Source organism: Camponotus floridanus, unplaced genomic scaffold (assembly GCF_003227725.1).
Source record: "Camponotus floridanus strain SB8 unplaced genomic scaffold, Cflo_v7.5 scaffold99, whole genome shotgun sequence".
In the NCBI taxonomy this organism is placed as follows: Eukaryota; Metazoa; Arthropoda; class Insecta; order Hymenoptera; family Formicidae; genus Camponotus; species Camponotus floridanus.
Window position 1 is genome coordinate 613,957 of NW_020229870.1, and position 22,319 is coordinate 636,275.

Here is a 22,319-nt window from a genome sequence, read left to right on the forward strand (position 1 = left end):
CAAACAAGAGTCTCGATACCCGTTTCTCGATAATTGAAGAATTATCGAGTAGCAACAATGGAAAAAAAATAGCTCCTGACGGACAAAAATTTGCAATTTTTTCAATTATTTAAAATTCTTTTTAAATGATTTAATATTCTTAGGACGTTGCAATCTAGATAATTTTCAACTATTTCATCAATCTTTTTCTTTCGAGATTAAATAGTTTTCAAAAATACTTCCAAATTAAAGTACAATTTCTATAAAATTTGAGTAGCGTTTTTATTTTACCAAATGCCACCTTTTTTTAGCCATAGAAAATTGATTCGCGAAAACAATTCACATTCATATTCCATTTCTTCTGAATTCTCGAAAAATATTTTAAAAGATTGAGAGAAATACAAGTATTGCAGAGATGTCAATGTCATCAAGAAGATCTTTATTATTGTTAGAGATTCTAGACATCTTTGTTTGCATCAAATTGGCTTTGCAGGCGATCGATAATCACGAGCGAGTGAGAAGCAAGTTCATCCGAGGAGAAAGAGAGAAAAAGATGGAGAATGATGACTCCGAAGATCTCGATCATCACGATCTATCAATCGATTTGATGATCGATCAATGATCACGCGATATGATCTACGATTATCTTACCCTTCTCGCTAATCATCGTCTGGTTGATTATCACGCTCTATCACGCGATTTTATCGATAACGGAAATGTCCTCGAGATGCTATCACGATGCCAATAAAATTGTTAGTCACATCACTCTCTCGATCATTAGGAGTTCATCGAGATCTATATATAACTTTTTAGATATAAATCTATGTATATTTTAAGTCATTCGCCGAAATATTTTCCGGAATGATATTTTTCGAGAACGACATGTGTTTGTTTTTCATACGTGGCTTTTTAATCGATTAGACGAAAATGATTTAAAACTTTAATTTTTAATTCAACATATATAATAATATTTTATTCAAGAATTTTCCACAGCTTTCATGGGATTTTCACTGAAGAAAAATCGACCGTCAAAGAATCATTCATTCAAATTTCACGCATAGATCATGAAACACTCTATACAAGAGATATCCCATATCTCTAAAAATTCCTCCTAATATATTCTGTCACATGAGAATTCTTTCGTCGCGACCGACTCATCGGAAAAGAATGAAATCCACAGCACGGAAATTTGAAGAACAAAGCACGCGCCTGGCAAAAAATCCAAAAGAACGATCCGGAGGAATGAAAGGGTGAGGGAAAGAGGGGGAGAGGAAGTGACGTCACGCAAAAGTAACGAGTCTCGGTTAGCCGCGATAAGGCGCTTTAATCGTGCGATCTTAATGAACTCCTCCCATTAGCGCTCTAGCGAGGCCGCGACTCGCGTTCATCGAAACCCTTTCTTTCTTGCTTCTCTCCTGAAGAGAGAGAAAGAGAGAAGGAGGGACAGAAAGAGACAAATTTTCGATCCCCGTAGAAAAAATCGCGAGAAAAAAATTATCTCTATATAAAAATATTAAAAATGTTATAAAATTTATTTCGATGAGCAGTGTTTTTTTTTCTTTACGTGGCACATCTTCTATTTATATAATGGAATCGAAACTGATATTTCGGAATCAAAATACTCCGGATTTGTGTTTAATATGTGACATTAATATAATTAATCTCTGTGGTTACAATATTATTATTAATATTATAATTAATAATTATATAATAATTATTCAACTTCCTATTAAAACTCCAAAGATAATAAAATTCTTATCCAGAAATTAAATAATTAAAATACGCTAAAGATAAAATTATATAATAATTCTCTGTGGAAGTTTAATTATATCAATATAATTTGATTTAGAATAGTGGGATTTAGGAAGCTGATCTACTTACTCGACAAAGAAATAGCAGCAGCTCGCACCTGAATCGCCCTGCGTTGACGCCACAAAAGTATGCTCATGTTGCGTTAAGGAAATAAATCCTCAAAGTAAAAAGGCATCCGACATCTCCGCATTTTCCGACATGGTTCGCATATTATTTCCAAACACACAACGGTGAATCTTGTCAAATTTAGTCACAATGAAATCAAATGCACGCAAATTGAAACGTATGAGACAGTTTTGGTCAATCAAATGTAATTTTACACTTATACACTGTATCTTGAATTGTTTTCCTTCATTTTCTTTTTTTTTTAAATATTATAAGTTGTTTTATTCTCTCTCCCTCTCTCTGAATTTTTACAATCTTACGACATTATATAAAAATATGAATTTAAAATGCATAAATTCAATTATGCAGCAAAGATCGAGCGAGCTAAAAGAATCCCCCATCGAAATTTAATCTTATACTTTCAAATAATTTTACCACGAAAAATCTAGCAAGCTTCCTCTTTTCAATCCTTCTTAATTCAAAGAGAGAAAGATCGATTGCTCACAATCTACAAATGTGTGCACTGCGCTGTTCGCAAGTCGAAAAAAATTGCAAATTGAATCGACAATATCGAATACGTGCGAGCTACTAAATCGTCGACTTGCCGCAAACAGCTGGGCCGATAGTCGCGTTCGTCGGGGACACGCTCGTCACGATTCTCCGCGGATTCCGATATATCGTTAACGCGCTGACACGTTGGTATCGCGACGTGAACAATCAGCCCGAAAAAGAAATGCTCGGCGATCGGAACCGCTCGATCGGTTTGATTAAAATATATTCCCCTGTATCGCCGAATCGCGCGAGTGGAATTGAAGGCGAGGACTCGAGGCGAATTATCTGCTCTATCTATCCATCTATTTATCGATCTCTTTCTCTATCTCACTTTGTACACAAGAGAGCCGAGATCTTATCACGCACGTTGCCCGATAAGCCGCGCCGGTACAACCTTATCAATCATCATCTTATCGATTGAATTCACGCGCATCTACAAGGCCTGGAAATGCATCGATTCTACGCGACATAAATATAAAATTTATCCCGAGGAAAATTGGATAATACAAGTATTTTCATAAGATCGAATCTCGAATTCCAAAATTGTTCAATTAAGAATTCTTCTGAAAAGGTAAATGTGTTTCGAAAAATTATATAAAAATTACATAAAAATTATAGAAAAAATTATACAAAAGAGAAAATATGAAAAAATGAGATTGAAAATTTTCCAATTGAAGAGTGTAATTAATGTTTTTCACGGCGGTAAACGCGCTATAGTTTTACCTTCGCTTTTCCGTGCGTGCGTTTTTGATGGGAGCGTCCTGGATTAATTATAACTTGCTTCGCCGCAAGTGCTAGAGGACCTCCACGTGCAAGTTTTAATTGACGCGTGCAGAGCTCGAGCGGTTTTGCCGCTCTTAATTATGCGATTTTACGTACACGCGCGCGCGAGTTGTTAATACTTTATCTCGTTTCGAAATTCCCTACTCCATCTCACAAGCCTCTCGTTCCGCGACACACTTTGGTCGCATTCTTCACAAGTCAAATTATAATATCTTTTATGCATTACATATAATTTATGAAATATTTTGTTAATACTAACTTTTAATAATAATTATATTTAATAATTGATCATTAATTAATTAATAATTAATGATCAATAATTATATTTAATAATTAAATATATAATTAGAATTTAATTTTAATAATAATTATTTATTATTATATCAATTGAAATAAAATTTCAACATAATTTAATACAAACAATTATTGATAATATTATAAAATTGAATTACAGGTCAGTCATGATTGTAATCAAGCTTGATTTTGTTTAACACAGAATATAGAAAATATTATGTTGTGGTATCACAAATTATCAAAATTGAAAAAATATCAAAAATCATGAAAAATTTTAATCGTAATTTGTATCGAACTTTATAATATTATTGTTGGAGTTTAAAAATTTACACGCACTTTACACGTAATTTCTCCGACTTTTATCTTATAGTTTCCCAATTTTGTCGCACTTCCTGTGGTGTTGATTTTTCTACCTTTTCACACTACTAATTCTTCTAGGCTTTTTCCGACTTTTCGAAATGTTTAAGAGACCGCGACGAGATGCTCGCTCTTGTGATGCAAGCACTATCACTGGTTTTCCAACGGCCCAGGAACCCACGGCTACCTGTTATCACTTTCCTTCTCTCTCTCTCTCTTTCCCTCTCTCTTTCTCTCTTTTATACACACACACACACACTCTATTTCTTTTCACCTTTCCCTCTGCCCTCTCTCCGTCGATTTTCTCACTTCATGTCACTGCCGATCCCTCTTTCTGTCCTTGGATTCTGTTGCCACACGATAAGTACTGAGTAAATATTCGACAGTCGTTCCTGTCTCTCTCTTTCCACTACTCTTTCGCTCTTTTCTTTTTCTTGTCGCTTCACCTCGCCTTCTTCATTGTTGACCTACTGGGTAGACACACCGGAAGATGGCAATTCTGAAATCCGTCATGCTCTTTCGAGAGAGACTCGGTGAATCATCAATTATTCCCAGGAACAATCGCTGACATCAGTTTAGTCAGATATTTTTTATTCGATCATTTTAATCAGGATATATAAAAAGAGTAAGATTCGCGAAAAAACCTCGCCTCCTTTGCGATACTATTAATCAAATTTGACGATACCATACCATTGTGTATAATAATAAATAATAATAAATAATAAAATAATTACAATATTTTTAATTTAATGTCGCTTTGATTAAAGTGTAGCCATAATTTTTGTTCTCGTCAGATGTTGGGAAAAATTCCTCGGATCGCACGGTTGAATTCAACTGCACCGCGGACCTTGGCAAGACCAGCCGGCGATATAGCGCTAGTTTTCCGGCGATGGAAGCGGCACCCCCGTCGCACACCCCGGTGCCAAGCTCCAACTTTGCTGATAACGCGTGGCGATAACGGATAACGATAACCGCTGCGCCGCTCGCGAGATACTCCCGCGGCGGCAACGCGCGCTTCGTGAGTAACGGAGCGATAACGATAAGGCCGGGGCGTAAGACACGTAGAGAACCATTTATATCTAATAAGCGTGCTCTTTGTCTCCGACACGTCGATGCGGTATCGCGACCGCCGCGCTTTTCTACATTTTTTTTTTTCCTGTTCCTGACTAAGAGTTTCTGATATTAACTCAGGTATTTCTAAAAAATTTTTTTTAATTTTTAAATGTTATATTATATTATATATTAAAAACCCGAACATGTATTCAAGATGTAAAAAGCACATTTAAATATAACATCAAGACGTTAATTATGTAATATAATATTAGATAGTTTCATCAATTTTTTTTATTATATAATAATATTATTAGAGCTCATATTATAATTAATTTCTGATAATATTATATTTCAAATGTGATATCAAGACGTTAATTATGTAATATAATATTAGATAGTTTCATCAATTTTTTTATTATATAATAATATATAATAATATTATTAGAGCTTGCCGATATTATAATTAATGTCTGATAAAGTATGTTATAATTTAAAATAAAAATCATTAATCATTTTATAATATAATAATATTTACTTTATCTCTGAATTTTTACTTTTATTCTATTTTAATCACAATCATTCCGTACAATGCAATTTTCTAAATCCTGATAATTCTATGTAATATAATTATTATTTCATAATAATATTCCACGAAAGAATTTCTATAATATTATTAATAATTCCTACAATATTATTCCATAATAATTCTACAATAATTCCGTTGTTTGTTATTGTTTGATTGTAGCAAACAGGTTGTATCGCGCTCTCTTCTAACCGCTTCGTTATTTTAAGTCCGTCTATTATACCGTGGCGCGTTATTGTTTATGCCGCCGATGCGAAAAATACCGCGGAGGTGCAACGGCCGATGAGACGCGACGCATTCGACTTTATTCGCACAGAGTAGAATCGGTAAGAGAGAAAGAGAGAGATAGAGAGAGAGAGAGACAGTTGGAGCCGTTCGATAAAAGCAGCGAGCGCGAATCGAGGAACGGTGCTGACGGAAACGAGTGCTGACAGTGCCATAAATATTCACACGTCGTTAACTACTGAACTCCGACGTTGCGTGCGTTATGCAAAAGTACACGTGCATTTGTATAATCCACTCCAACATTAATGCATCTATTCTTGCAGACAGCCTTTTTTTAACAACGGAAGAGAAAGAGAGACCGCAGCCATTTAGCTGTCCTAAGAAAGACAAGTGTAGTTCTAAGAAATATGCGTGATATATAAATAGTCGTTTGTCATTTTTCTGAAACTTGACGAGAAAAAAAGAAATGTGTTCCGATATAGGTGTATTAAAGTATAAGAAAACTAATGGTAATAAATTAAATCATAAATAGTAAGGGTCTCTTAAATTATGAAAATGTGTTCGACACGATATTATTACATAATTGGACTTAACAATTCAAGAAAATAATGATGAATTATATTACATTCATTATAATATTATAACGTTGATAATTAATAATAATTAATATCTATTTCTTTCCCCTCAACCCGAGCATTTAAATTGAACCGGGCTTCAAATAATTACGTATCCGTAGCGTATTTTATTTTGCATTAATTAAATATTCATCCAGAAGTACACGAACTCGATAATATAATTCATGATAATAATTTGTGAGATGATAATAAATGATCACTCTTCTCTCAAATTCGATATGATAAGCAAATTTAATTCAATCAATACATAATTATACGTACACTCGAATTGTGCATCAATTAAACACAATCAATTAATCTAAAAATGTAACATATTACCTTTTCTCAAATCGAAATCTTCTTCTGAAACGATATATAAATTTGGCAATTTTTTCGTTAAAAATTCGTCCGCAAAGATCTACTTTCTCGAGTACTTTTCTGATCTCTCTTCTGATCTCGCCGCGTTGCGCTGCAACGACGTCATCCGCCGATTTTCACCGATGTCCTCGGCGAACAAAACGCGGACATTAGTCACGGTGTATTGCTCGCGCGCATTTATCACTTGGCATGGATTTTTCGCAAGGTTTCGCAAGAGAAGCCGACTACCGATTCGCGTACAATAACAACGTTATTCGGCTGCCGGTTGCGTCACCGAGGAACCGTTGTGAAACGCGTTGCGGCCGTTATCAAAATCGCAATCGATAATTATCCGCTAATAAATTGTTCGCGTCAGTCTTACGCGATACTTGATAAAAAAAAAGACGGAGAAGAGAGAGATAAAGAGAGATAAAAAGGAAGAAAGAGAGAGAGAGAGAGAACCAGTTGAACTTGTATTTTCTCAGCCACTTATCGCGGAGATCTAACCGTTATTTGATATCGATGTATTGCGCATATTAATATGAGTATTAATTAACGATGAGAATCATGTGAACGAGTTTTCGCGCAAAGCGACTAGCAGATCTTCCATCCACCGTTATCTCGAAGAATAATTTTTCCGTTCGAAACAGCTGTTTTTAAATAAAAAATCAAATTAAACACCTCAAAATTATGCCCCGTTTAGCTATTATTAATTAATTAATTAATTTCTTATTTATTTTGAATTTTTGTCAGAATCTACCTGAAAAAAATATTAAGGATTTTTCTAATTAAATACAAGAAATGAGAGGAAGCTCAAATTAAAAATAAAAGCTTAAAAAGAAATAGAGTTACTTTTGCGTCTCTTTAGCCTCTCACTCAAACTGACACTGGTTGTTCTCGCTTGTTGAGGAGACTGGCGACCGATTACGCGGAATCCTCCGAAGACGAGGAGAACGATTCCGTTGATACGTGCGAGGGATCAATAACCCTAAGTGTGAACGGTTTCAATTAGGACACTCATAATGTACAAAACAAATATGAGAAAAGAGCGATTCTGATTTTTTTTGTAATTTATATAATTATCGATATCAAATATTTCTTTAAAAATATCTTCTCTTCAATTATAAAATAACTGGAAAATTTCTCTTCCATTTTTAACTCTTGCCTTCGATTGAATTTTTCGAGTTATAAATTAAATAAAGAGAAAATAATTTATATAATTTGTCGAAACCTCTCGGGAAATTTTACAAAATCATTCCATCATTTTCATAACAAGATGATTGTGATTTATTTTGCAAAAAAACCCCGACCTCTTTCCTAGAAGGAGATCGAACTAGTCGATCGTTTGTGCGATCTCTGGCGAGAAGAGGCACGAAAAAAACTTGCGGAGGAGAAGGGAAAGAGACGACGACGACGAGATTCCGCGTAATCGCGAGGAGAGATGTCGAGAGGACGGCCAGGATGGATCATCGTTGTAGTGTCGGTGACCGTTGGCCTCTTCGAGTACCTAATAGAGGGAAAGAAGAGGAAGAGAGAGAAGAGAGGAACTCCCTGGCGCCGTGTTATCTTATTCGTTAAGATCCTCCGGCAACGGCGGGAAGGGGGAGAGGAGGGAAACAGATTCGACACACAGTGGTTTCACTGTTTCGTCCAACTCTCTCCGTCTCTCTCCCTCCTCGGGAACGTCGGGGTCCCGGGGGAGAGAATCCAGGAACGGCTTCTCGAGTCTAGACGACGCGAAAGATAGCCTCCCCCTCCTCCTTCCCCCTCTCGCCTGCCATCCTTTATCGCCCCCGCCCCTCCCCTCTCTCATCTATCCCAGAAGATGAACGGATAACGAGGCTCGATGCTCGAAAGCCCCTCAGTGTCCGGTGCTGATTTTGTAAGACTGCGGAAAGAATGACACGTACCTTTGATCCGAAGCTCACAAATTCAATATTCATACATTTAACGTGTATTATAATTAATTCCGATCCTGGCCTTAACAAGCTCCTCATTAGGAACCTCACGCATCTTGAATAGATGCGTTCGCTTTTTGCTGCACGAGGGGATAGACTATCCTGAGAAAATTAAAGTAATTAAAACGCAAGAATTCTAACGAAGAGCTCGGGGGGGAGCGTCTTAATTTTCAAGGTAGAAAGGTAACATCTCGCCGCGAAAAATCGCGTCGTTCCTGAGGTTCGACGCGAACCTTACAGCGGCGTGATACGACGTTCGCCATGACTGTTGGTGCGCGTTATCGAGAAAATAAATTATACGCACCGCGGCGGCGGTGAACGAGATACCGCCGCTATCGGCGGCGTATCTAAAAAGCTCGGCTCTTTTTCCTCTCTCGCTCCCTCTCCCTCTCTCTCTCTCTCTCTCTGTCTCCCTCGACGTCCGGCGTCGCTATGCATGTATATCCACGTCGCGCGCAGATGCCGCAAAACCGAGCAGGAGCAGCAGCGACACCGAAGTCCTCCACCGATAGCCTGATGGTCATTTCTCATTTGTGTAATCTGCGCCACCCCTCGAGCCGAGCTCTTTCTCTATCTCTCTCCTCCCCCTTCCCCCTCTCCCTCCCGCTATTCCTCTCGTCCTTTCGAGCTCCTCTCGCCGCGAGAACCACTCCTGGGGGGATGCACCATCCACCGGAGGAAGAGGGTGGGGGAATAAGCGACCATTTGTTCCACGGGGCGGTTTTTGACGAGGCGCCCTAATCGCGCTGTTCTTCCCCCCCCCCCTTCGACCTCCAGCGGGCTAATCGTAATTGCGAACGACGATAAAAAGTGTCCGCCGCTTTTTCACCGTCCGGTAAAGGGGTGACGAGGGGAACGGCCAGGGGGCGAGTCGGAACCTCTGAGAAAGGACAACGATGAAGTGCAGCGCGAATGCACTCGCGCGTGCACGAGTCGCCATCCGGAAACGGTCGCGTAATTGTGGAAGATGGGGAGGGGCGGGTTTAACGCCGCGGGACCTCCGAGGGTGGTTCCTCGATGTAGGGGTGGCCTGTTTTCAGGTCTATTTCCCGCGAGCAAATCTTGCGCGCATTTATTAGCGAGGATTTACGGGCGCATCTTTTTATTAAAAGCATCTAATAATTTTTATCGAAGAAGCTTAATAGTTTGTTGTAATTTAAAGGCTATTTTTTTAAGGTTGACATTTTAGTCGCCCATCAAAGAATTATTCATTATTCTGTAACGCTTTGAAAAAATCATTAAATTTAATGAAAAAATTCTTATTAATCTTAAAAAGGATCTAGAATTATTTTATTAAAACCCTTTATAATTTTCATATTTCTCTTCAAATTTCTTATTCATAATTATAGTTATCAAATTAAAAAAAAATTAAATTACAGCATAAATAATACAGTTATATTTATATTAATTCGAATATCAAGATTTAACTAAAGTGGCAGTGTGCCGAAATAAATGCGATATATTTTTCACTTGAAAGAATGAAAATTATAAAATTTTTTAATCAAGACAATTTTATCGCCAATTTCCTTTCAACGTCATTTTTCGTTATCGCGCACAGTTTACGCAACTTTAAAAAATACCCCGAGTAGAAATCGCGCAAGAAACGACACGTTAGATAATTCGTAAGAACACACATTTCCGGAAGTATTTATTACCCGCGGCGAGAGAGAAGGACGTGTCCTTTTTTGCGGGTCGGAGGATCCTTGGACACGAAAGCGATGCGGCGTCGCTCGCAGGAGGAAAGACTTTGACAAATCGTCGATCACCCCTCAAGAGCCGCCGCTCCCTATCTCCGGGGCTTTTCATCCCTGACGAGCCGGACAATGGTCTCCGACAAAACTTTGCCGTCTCTCCCATCCACCACCACCCCCTCTCCCGCCGGGCGTAATTTTTTTTCATCGCTCAATCTAACGATTCCGCTATCGTGTCATCGTCAAGCTGACAGCATGCGAAAAAATCTCAGAATTCATCTCGATTGCCTTTTGTATCTTTTATCTTAAAATTTGTTTCAATATATTGCATTTTATCTCTCATCTCGAGCGTCAATCTTCTCGTAATCATCACGAAGGAGTCTACGAGGTCCTGGTGTGAAATCCCGAATTAACGTGAGTTGCCAAGTCTCCCTCTTGACCTTGGCATTCGCGAATAAATGGGCGCTCTGTCCGTCCGCGCTGAATCGCGCAAAGACGAGGACGAAGACGAAGAAGGGAGAGAAGAAGAAGAAAAAGACAATGGACGAGGAGGAGGCGAAGGGAACATTTCCGCGTGATAAGATAAGGCTTCTCTTATCGGCGCCGTTCCACGATACTGGTCTGGAGGCTAGTCGAGGGAGCCTTGTAATCGGCGTATTTGCGACACGACCGGCATTTGACCCGAACATCGATTCGCCATTAAGCCATTAACGTGGACAAGCTCGGAGAATCCTCGTTACCCAGCTCGATTTTCCTCCAAAAGACTGAAAAGTCCTATGAAAATGAAAAAAATTATTTAATTTTCATCGAATTATTATTAATATTTTCCCGTCGAAAAATTACACCAAGATTTATTTCCTTTTAATAAATATTGCTGCACTGTTTTACACGTGCAAATATTAAATAGAGTAATTATTTTCTTAATAATAATTATATAATAATTTAATAATAATGGACTATTTATATAATAATTAAATATATGGACTATATATTTTATTACAAGAGTCTGGAATGGAACCTTTTTCATCCACATGTTCTTCCCGGGAAACTCTACGGGCAAAGCTGTTTTTCAAGATCATTTAAGCTAGGTGCGCAAGAGCGCGACAGCCGGAAGTGCAACGGAACTCCGGTCGATCGATCGCGCATCCCGTCGCACACGTGTTAATGCGGGTTGCAACCCTCGCAGCACGTGTCTAGCGATCGTGACGACAGGTGCGAAGCCTGCAGCGAAGCTAAACGCATCCCTGCATTTACGTATCGCACGTGTGCGCCTTCCGGTCGCCTCCATCCTTGGGAGCGACAGGGCTCCTCGAACACGTGGCAGGACGTCTTGAGGTCGTCCGAGAGACGTATCTTGAAAAGGATCCCGCGGTGTCGCCTTGTGACATCGCAGATATATCGATATCATCGCTCGAGATGACACGAGCACACTCGTGGCTCCAATTACTAGGCGACAACAATATTCGCAGTCTTCTTCGACGTACCGTATGCACGCGTTGTGCTTTATCATTTAATATAATACTATAAGTATTTAGAAAGCAAAGCAATATTTTTCTGTATCGCTGATAAATATCGCATAGAGGAATAATTGTTAAGTTATTTTAATAATAATAAATTGTTTAATAATAATTATTTTCATACTTTGCAAATAAATTCCAAACAAGTTTCAACTGCACAACTTGAATCTTTTCGATTGTATTTTTCAATCGATGCGCGATCGTTTTATAAAACGCTATTGTACAAAAGATCTCACTTTCTCGCCTTTATTATTTTATATCAACCGTAAATCAAGCAAAGATTTTTATTTTTATCTCGAGAGCGCCACGTGTGGCACTTGTGCGTCAAAATCGAGCGATTGACTCTCCATTGAATGGAGAGAGATGGAGAATATGTATATGCGTTGAAAGAGAGAAAGATGCCTCTCTTTCGAGTTAGACGCCGATAAATTCGTGATCAATTACCGGGCTCGATCTCGCAAGCGCACCTCGCCTCGTCGACTCAATCCGCGAGATATCGATCGGCCAATTGGCGGAAGGAGCCGCCGGTGCGTGGAAATAAAATCCCATTTCCATTCCTGACTGACAGTCGACTAATTTTTTTCAGTCTTATTGAAGGACCGTCCCGTGCGAAGTAGACATCGAGCATCGACAGACGCCGTCGAGATTCTGCCGTTTGGACATTTCGCGTTAAAGCCAATTCAAACCGTCGACGATTGCGAGTTGATCGAAAGAATATAGCGAGACAATCGAGTTTTTACGATGAAAAATGAAACGAGAATAAAATTGTCACCAATTTCCTTCGTCGCTTAAGTAGTTATTGACTGAATGATAAATCTTGCGTTTTTTTAAATCATATGTTAAGTTCAATTTAAATGCAAAGATAAAATAATATCTTTATTTATTTCTGCGTAAATATTAAATGTATTACGTAAATTAAATCAAAATCAAATTTATCCTAAATTTTTCACATCGATACGCTTGATAATTTTTCATTAAAAATTAATTATTCGTATTCGATATAAAATAATATTATCGAAATTGATCGCGTAAATTCGTCTGGTCCGATTCGAGATTTTTTTACGCGAGAAAACTTTGCCGAAGAACCGAGAGTGCGAAAGAGGCGAGCTTGACGGCTTGAGAATTCGTTTTTAAATGAACTGTCGAACGCGCGCGCGATCGAAGAACGGGGCTGCGATCACAAATTGGCTCGTCGCCGCCAATAAAAATTCAATAACCCTCCGGTTATTGTCGAAAAGTTCGGACGGACCTTTTAGTAGCGGCTTGCCCGCCCCCGATTCTATTTTTTTTTTTCTATTTGTTCGTTGACACTCACTCTGGAAAAAATACTCGACGATGCTATCGCCGCGAATTGGCTGCTGACGTTGGTTACCCAATCTTTCTCTCTTTTTCATCCTCGCTCTCTCGCTCTCCGGGGGCAACTGGTCCACCAAACCCACCCCCGCCTCCATCCGCCTTTGCGGTCGAACGCTGCGTGCTGCACATTTATATTCCCGCCCGACCGTTCAACACAGCTGTGTTTTTGTGTACAAATTAATCTCCACCGCGTGAAAAATGGGAAGAGACAGTCGTTCAGACTTGATAGCAATTGTTTTGCCGCGTTTCAAGCGGATACGTCATCGAGTCTCGATAAGAGATCCGATTGACTCTTGACCCCCTCTTACGAGAGAGAGAGAGAGAGAGAGAGGGAGAAGCCGATCGACGTAGAGTTTATTACGTCAACTAATGCATCTGCTAAAAATAAAGAAAAAATAATCCCGCTTCGTTCATTACATTACGCAAACTATTTTAAAATATATTTAAATAGCTATATAATTGTATTTAATTTATATTTTTAATTTATTTTACTTATTTATTTATTTATTTTAATTTATTTAATTTGTTTTATAATATTTTTATTACTATATATATAGAATTAATTTCTAAAAAAAATAAAGGATGCAACTATTTTAATTAACATCATAATACGTATAAAAAAATTTATCGCTGCATTGGAAATATAACGGACAAACTAGATCCGTTTGTTTTCATTTCTCTTTGACTCGAAATAAAAGCATCTGGTTCCCGAGTCTTCTGGTCGGCCAGATAAGAATTAATCCGTCTTAGACCGGCGGGCTTCACGATCCCTAATGAGATACCGGGTGTCAAAACTCCGACACGGGCACAAAAACACGCTCGCCATGTATACATACACACAGTGGCCACCGAAATAACGGATCGACGCGATTAGATCGCGTCGATAAAGCCCTCCGAGGAGCCCAGGTATACTTCGTTCCTCCTCTGGCTGCCCCCCGTTCTTCCCCTCGTCATCTTACGTATCCTCCGAAATGAGGATCAGAGGAGAGAACAGCGGATCTTCCGAGACGAGAAAGACAAGAGGTAGGAGGAGAAGAAGAGGGAAGACGAGAGGAGACGCGGGCAGAAAAGATAAAGGGAGGACTAAAGAGCGGAGATTAGCGCTAATGCACCATCGGGGAACGAGATGACGGTGAGAAGGAGGCCGGGGAGAAAAAGAGAGAGAGTGGGTGAGGAGACGGGGGAGAGAGAGACGAGGTTCATCGTATCTCTCATATTTCAGAGCCCCGTGACGTCGCGGAGATACCGAATCATTCCTGACTAGAGTCGACTTTATTTTTAGTCTACCCTGTCTTGGTCTCTTCCCCCCTTCTCAATGGACCCGCCACGTCCTCCTGCCCCCTGAGGCGCTCGGTTCCCCGGACGCGATCTTCACGGAAAAATGCCGAGGAGACGTCAAAACTTTTTTTTTCTGAAAGAAATTATGATTAATACAGGTATATATATACTATTATATTGTGCGAGAATCTCGCAATATTATTCGCTTGTATCTTCGCGTATTAAAACTAAATATCTTTCCTCGAATTTGGTTTGAAAAAAAAAATTTGTCTTTCAATCAAAGAAAAATACTCGAGGAGTGTTTCGCATGTCTGATATTAAATATAACTTGATGATCAAATTAATTAGCACCTTTCCTTAAAATCAAGTAAAATCTTCCCCTAAGAAAACCCTTTTTAATTGAGAAAAAAAAATTCAATACTAGATAGCAATTAAACTAGGTGTATAGTCTTTGCTTGAAATATTTCTAAACAAAAGAAAATTGTCATCTTAGATTGGAGAAAAATACTCGAGTCTCGCGAGGCGGTCTCTTCTCTCAAATGTATCCGAGAAATGCCGCAAAAGAGAGAAAGAGAGAGAGAGAGAAAGAAAGAGAGAGAGAGAGAAAGAGAGAGAGAAAGAGAGAGACAGAAAGAACGTGAGGGTAGATCATGGAAAGAGAGAGAGAGAGAGAGAGAGAGAGGGAGGGAGGAAATACAGCAGGAGTAGCGTATCAAGCCAGGAACCACCGACACCGCCCGCCCACTCGTGTGGAAAAATGATAGCAGCGCACTGACTGAGTGCCCGGACTCTCTCCATCCCCCCTCGCGGCGGGAAGAGCGCGACGCGGGGGAGGGGGAGATTGAGGGTGGACGACGACGGGGTGTACTACGAGCGGGCTGCGGAAAAGAGGGAGGGACGTGAGCGGGGGATGGCGAGATGCCTGCTCCCGATTCCCTTATCGCTGCGGCACAGTTGTGTGTGCCTTTATGAAGATCTGTCAAACTCACCCTCGACCCATCCTCCCTCCCTCCCGCCCGCCTCGGCTCTTCTCCGCCCCACGACGGTGCCTTCGCCACCCTCCTGCTTCGTCTGTTCTACACCCCTCCCCTCCCTTCCTCTCGTTCTCGCGCGGATGCCGCGGACCTCGTGTAATGATCGGTATTCGCGCATTCCTTCCGAGGAGGACCATTGAGCTTCCCTCGCTCAATTTCCCTCGATTTTCGACTCGACCAATACGTTATCATAGAGTGCAGCAATCCACGCATCTCAGGTCGCGAAGCTAAAAGAGATTCTTGTGGGCTTAATTTTGCGTAAATTTTTATTCGATATCGCAGACGAGATAACATGGGACTCGAGAAAAAATATTGATTTTTTTGAAGAGAGATAAAGCTAAAGAGGCCCCACTGTTTGAAGAACCAACGGAATAAAGCTCGGAGAATTTCTGATTTAGAATATCTCTAAATTTGTTTTAAATCTGGATTTAATTTATGAGATTACATTTATGAATTTAATATTTTAAACAAGATTAATAAACACTGATAAATATCTGTAGATTCTTCCCGATAAATTTCCATCATTTCACAAACATCGATAAATTTCGGAGATAACAATAATTATTATTGTAAACGAGTCTCGTATTTTTTATTATATTATTAATTCTTGCCTACAATTTCGTAAACTCCTTTGCGAAAGACAAAAAGAGAGACACGATTCACCCCCAAATCGGAGCAAGAATCAACGGATGAGAGGAAGTATCATGGGGAAACTAAAGCATTCTGTATATCCACCCTTCCACCATCTCGAGAAGCTGATTAGTCGTCGACGACCCCGGCAGAAGTTCGCATTATCATGTTCGAATTCATTGATTCCGGAGCACCTCGAGAGAGAGAGAGAGAGAGAGAGAGAGAGAGGGGAGGGGGAGGAAAGAGGTGAAGATGGAGGAGATGGGCAGCAGGAGGGAAGAAGCGAGGAAACGCCGAAGGCGTACAACTTGGCGTTATCGCGGCGTTTGTATGAAAGTGTCTACGAGGTGTGATATCGGCTTGCCTTTTCGTCCGCCGGAAGTCATCGCGCGACGCGAGAGCACCCACCCCTACCCTCCCCTATCCCGCCTTTGACCGTGGAACGGCAAACGAGAGATGAAAATCGAGGAGGAGAAATTTTTAAAATTTTTTCACGATTCCATTATACGATTGATCCCAGTCTCGATTCCCGGCGTCTATCTCTACGTCGAGAATATCGAATGGGATCGGCGGCGCATTGAGAAATGTATCACGGATATGCGAGATGGATTCGTCGAGATATACCGGCGCTTTATGCAGATAATGCGCTCTCGCGAGAGAACGATTCGGATCGACAACGAAACTCGGCCGCGTCTCTCGCGTCGACGAGACGCGACTCGCGAGTTCTGCCTTTCCGCTTGAAAAGCCGCGATACGGACGTACGCTTGCGTTAACCCATTTATTAAAATAGATCAGTCTGGAATCCGAAGTCCGATCGACTACTCGCGGAACGATCGCGTTGATACAGCTAACTGAATGTCAACGAGAAAGGATCGATTAAAAAGAATACTTTCGGATTCAAAAAATTCCTTTTCGTCGCAAATTTAAATTTATGGTATCCATAGAGCATTCGTCAAAATTCTCAATTATCAATAACCCATTTTGAGAAAAAATATGCTGTTTAAGATTATAAATACATAATAAATAATAAAAGCAATGAGTGGAGGAAGCCATCAGACTGTCAAACTGACTCGGATTTTTAAGTCAAAAATGCTCCTTGATTTAAAATACGCGATTTAAATTGTCGAATGTAACGTTATTCGCTTTGGATGGCGCGAAATTAATAATAAGGCTAATAAGGGAATATTGAAACTGGCAAGTTATTTTCGGGAGATCAAGTATCGCGTTTCAATCTCTGAGCACGCGTGTCTGAATCTGCGATATCGCGGTGCGAAGGAGGTTGGAGGGCGACGGGAGAATCCGTCTTAAGAAATCGCCCGGTTCTTATCAACGTGGAGCAGGGAATCTCGCCGTTGCAGACGCGCTCGATCATCGGCGGGCGAGAACAGGCGGCGGACAGCTCGGGCGATCTGTTACGAGGCGAGGAAGGAAGAAGCGCGAAACCGCGTGAATGGCGGCGAACCGACGCCATAAATTCATCCGTCAGTCTCTATCACGCGGCCGTCTTGATAAAGAAAAAAAAAAAAAGATGAAAGAGAGAAGGTATCGACGAAACGCTCCGAGAGGCAGCGACGAGATTTCGAGATTGTGATATTAACAATTTAACTATAATATAATATAAAGGGTTCAATTATTTTACTTATACATGACGTGATAATTAAATACTTTTATATTTATTTTATAATAATTTTTATATTGATAATTATTAATTTATTATTTCGTGTTATATTTAATCTGAATTTATTAAAATTTGATAAAATATTATGTTTTATATAGATGTATAAAACTTAATTTTTTGAAGTATATTTGTTTGCGGATCTTATTGTAATATTTAATAAATAATTTTCTGTTTTTAGCAAAAATATTGAACGAATGCAATCATTAATATAATTATTACAATAAGAGAAAACAGAATGTAAAAAAGTATTACTAATAAAAGTATTATGAAAAAATATAATCATTTGATTTAAAAACTGTACTTACAAAAAGATGGACGAAAGGGATGAAAGCTTAATTAATAACGAGTGATGACATATTCTTCCACACTTACCTGTAACAAAAGAAAAATTTGATTAGCACAAATTGCAATAAATGTAAGTACAATTAAATACAAGTAAATTATTTCTACATAAAAAATACGACAAGTTTTAAAACATGAATTAAACTAAAATTCTTTTAAAATGTATTATATAATTGACATTTTCTTTTTACTTAAAATATAAAATGGAGTTTGCAAAATGTTTTTCCATTATGTAATGTTTTGTAAGGTATTATTACTGATATTATTGCAAATATATAATATTTGCAAAGTCAATATATGTTGTTTTCAAAGAGCCAATGGATCGTATAACCGGTGTGAAGGAAAGAAGCCACCCCTGACGAGGGAGATCGGGGAACGCTCGTTCGCCACTCCGTAACTTTAGAACCGAGCACAAGGGGTGCAAGGGTTCTAATTTCCGATAGAGCGCGTGACTTGAATTCGCGAGATGGGACACGCATCGTTTTCAGGACATCGCGTTTCCCTTCTCCTCTTCCCTCTGATTTTGATAAACCCTTAATAGAGCCTAACTTGGGTGACATCGAGGATTCGGATTCTTTGAAAAATGCTCTTTCGTGAAAGTATTCTCATTTAGCATCATGTAACTTTGAAAGCAGATTCATACTTTTGATTGGGGAATAATAATTAATAATAATTAATAATTATCCTCGTAGAATAAATTTGTATAAAATTATATATATGTATAATTGAACTTCTAGAGTGGAATGATTATTTTTATTATACATTTATCTTTCGTTAATAATAACTAAACATTTTTCAAATGTATTATTTTCAGGTGAAGATTAATTTAATTACATATCCTGCTTTATTATCTTTCGATTCCTTCCCTTTATGTTTTTTCATTCAGTATTTCAACAGTGTTTAAAAAATTTGAATAAATAAACTGTTAATATACGGTGCATCCAAGGGTTAATTATACTTCATGGAAAAAGCCTCTTACTCGCGCCTCCCCTCTTGTTCGATACAGAGCAGCGGCACGATCGAGTCCAGTGCTATCGAGCTCTCCAACTCTAAAAATGGCGGGACAAGAGAAGGCCCGACGATGATAGGCGGCGCGAGAAAGGCACGACGGTGGCTCGAGGGTGGAGAACGAGGAGGGGAACAGAAGGCGGCAGGGTGAAAAGAGAGAAATCGAGCTCTCAGTTCGCACACCAGCCTCCACAGAAAAAGCTGCTGGCGTCGGCTGGATGGATTTCCAGCCGCGAATCGACAATAATTGTCTGAATCAGGCGCGCTTGTCGAGGCCGCCCCGCCGCCGAGGGGTAGAACGACGGGGCGGGCGGGGGAGGGGGCGGCTTGAAAACGAAGCGAAAGACAAAGGAGCATCCCGTTCGTCGAATCGCGCCGAGCATGGCGTATCTACATCCCCTCGGTTGCGCGACCACCTCTATTCAGGGACGACTTCCCTTAATATGGCGCGCTGCGGCGTCGCGTTTCACCCCCTCCCCCTTATCCCTCCCTCTCTCTCCCCTCTGCCGCTTATCCTCCCTCTCGCTCTCTCTTCGAACTCAACACGCGGCTCGATTATTACCGATACATCCACTCGGCATGCCTCCTTTTCATCCCGTTACTTCAGGAACGGCGCCCGAGATTAGCCGCACCGGCCTCGTATGTATGATTGTACGCGATCGTATGTGTACGCGTGTGTGAAGACGAGCACGCTCCGAAACGGATCGCCGCTTTCCCCGATGCGATTTCTCACGCTTTGTCTCGAAAGCGACGAAGGCGGTGCTTGGAACAAATGCGACGGCGGAAAATGCAATGCCGCCGAATGCACGTGCTTTTCCGCGGTTTACACAGGTTGCCTGCCGATAATCGGTCGTGTGTCTCTTTGCCGGAGGAAAATATATACACAAGCAAAATAAAAAAGTCTAACAAATTAAATAACGTATTCTGAAGTACATATTTTTTCATCTAGCTTAAAAATTATCCTCAACATTTCCCATCGCCTGTAACTTAGTAATTTTAAGATCTTCTGTTCTGCCGAATTTTTTCTTTATTTTTATTTTTTAACCATGCATTAATTAATTTAATTTTTTCCTATTTTTATTCGCATATAATTTAAATCAATCAACAGATTGCGTGGAAAAAAATGCATATTTCGAAAATTAAATCGACTATTCGCACCTAATAGAGAAAGAATACTTTGCATAGAGGGATCGAAGAAACACTTTCCTTCTGTTTCCTACTTTCAGCGAGCTGCGTGCAAAAAATACACGCACGCATATCCTTCGTGAAAATCTTGACTGTGTCCAATAAACACATAAGACATGCAAATTAAATAATGTATTCTGAAGTACGTATTTTTTCATCTAGTTTAAAAATTATTCTCAAAATTTCCCATCGTCTGTAACTTACAATTAGTAATTTTAAAATCTGTTCTGCCGAATTTTTTCTTTATTTTTATTTTTTAATCACGCATTAATTAATTTAATTTCCCTATTTATATCCACATAATTTAAATCAATCAACAGATTTTGCGGGAAAAAACCGCACATTTCGAAAATTAAATCGACTATTCGCGCCTAATAGAGAAAGAATAGAAACTTTGCATAGAGGGAAAACACTTTCCTTCTGTTTCCTACTTTCAGCGACCGGCGTGCAAAAAATACACGCATGCATATCCTTCGTGAAAATCTCGACTGTGTCCGATGCGCGTAAAAAATGCGGGAAACGCGGGAAAAGGTGTACGTTATATCGTGCGTAAGTGTATCCACAATGGACCTCTCCTGAGCCGCAATAATGACTGCGATGTAACGCTGGATAAGAGCACGTGGTATCCACGCGAGTGCGCTTTTTCCGCGTCGGCCACGACGTTTATGGAAACAGATGGGATTCAACGTTGTTCCTTATACGAGAGTCAGACTGAATGCAAGCGTCGGCGGAGACTATCGCGATCTTGAACGATATAGCCAGATTTTTAAATCAGCTGATTTATTATTAAATGTCAGTAACACGAGATGCACACGACAGGAAAACTCGCTGCAAGTGCGGACAACTGTTGCTCAAATTTCCCGAGATTGAACTTTACTTTCGGCTTAAAATAAAGTTTGCGACGTGTAGATTACGTATATAAGTTTCCAGGTGAATCTAGAATTCCAGAGAAAATATCCGGTAAAATGAGTATTTTTATGAAGGTAAAAATTAAAATTTTTATTAGAGTGAAAATTAGCCGATAATTAAATTTTAATACAGATGTTGAAAAAGATGATTAATTAAAGTCCAATAAAGATGAGCGATGAAATTTAATTACATAAGAAAATCTACATTTATTATAATTATTTAATTAAAGAAACAAAAAGAAATAAAAAACAAATCTTTAGAAATCATCGAACAGCGAATTCCATCGGTCAGACGTTGCCATTTTGACGGTTCTCACCGTATGATTTAGTTGTTCGATCTGCAGGATGTCCGCATTCGCGAGAAATCGTGATCGCTCGCCTCGCGAAATCAGCCGGTCCATCTTTCGATCGCTCGATTCGACGACCACCAACTTTCTCCTCTCGCCAACTTCTTCCTCCGTTTTATCGCACCGTGGCAAAACAATCATAGTGAATCATAATCCGGCGCGCACCGCTCTTTCCCTTCGGTCCTCCTCTTCCTCCTACCTCTCTAATCGCAAGATCTCGCGCATGACTCGCGCGAGAAATGCTCTCTTCATCATCGTTACTAATTTTATTATCAACGCCGATAAGGCCGGGCGTACACAAGACATTATAAGATCATATATTTCGATTTATTGCCCCTTATTTTATCAAATTTATGTCAATTTTATTCTTGTTTAGCTTTCTTTTAATATAACATCAATTTCGTTAATTAAATAATTAATCCGATTAATATAATAGAGCCTTATTTAATTGATACTAGATTTATCATATATTTATTATTTAATTTTTATTTTGAAATTTATCATATTCTAACTTTTGTTGCGACTATTATCGATTGTCATATTATCCAAATGACAAGTCAGCAAACACAAGCGACGTAAAAACGATCACGGGAATTATGAATACGATTTGCCTCATCTTTATCAGTCGCGACGCATCGGGGGATGAAAAAAGGGGGTCGATGGTAGAGCTAAT

At 39.4% G+C, this 22,319-nt stretch overlaps 1 protein-coding gene across 4 annotated transcripts in view; it reads right to left on the reverse strand.

The window, feature by feature from the left end:
* Positions 1-22,319, reverse strand: part of LOC105255038 (zinc finger protein ush) — a 142,023-nt gene that overhangs the window by 47,417 nt on the left and 72,287 nt on the right. Inside the window, exons 1-2 of one of the 4 annotated variants that reach the window (XM_025415140.1) lie at positions 3,862-4,507; positions 1,861-2,149 (exon numbers count right to left, since the gene is read on the reverse strand). The exons of 1 other annotated variant lie outside the window; for it this stretch is intronic. In XM_025415140.1, coding sequence (XP_025270925.1) covers positions 1,861-1,927 — 67 coding nt within the window. In that variant the 5' untranslated portion in view covers positions 1,928-2,149; positions 3,862-4,507. Of the gene's footprint in view, positions 1-1,860; positions 2,174-3,861; positions 4,508-22,319 lie in introns of those variants that run through there. 2 more of the 4 variants (XM_025415142.1, XM_025415141.1) reach the window with 2 other exon arrangements.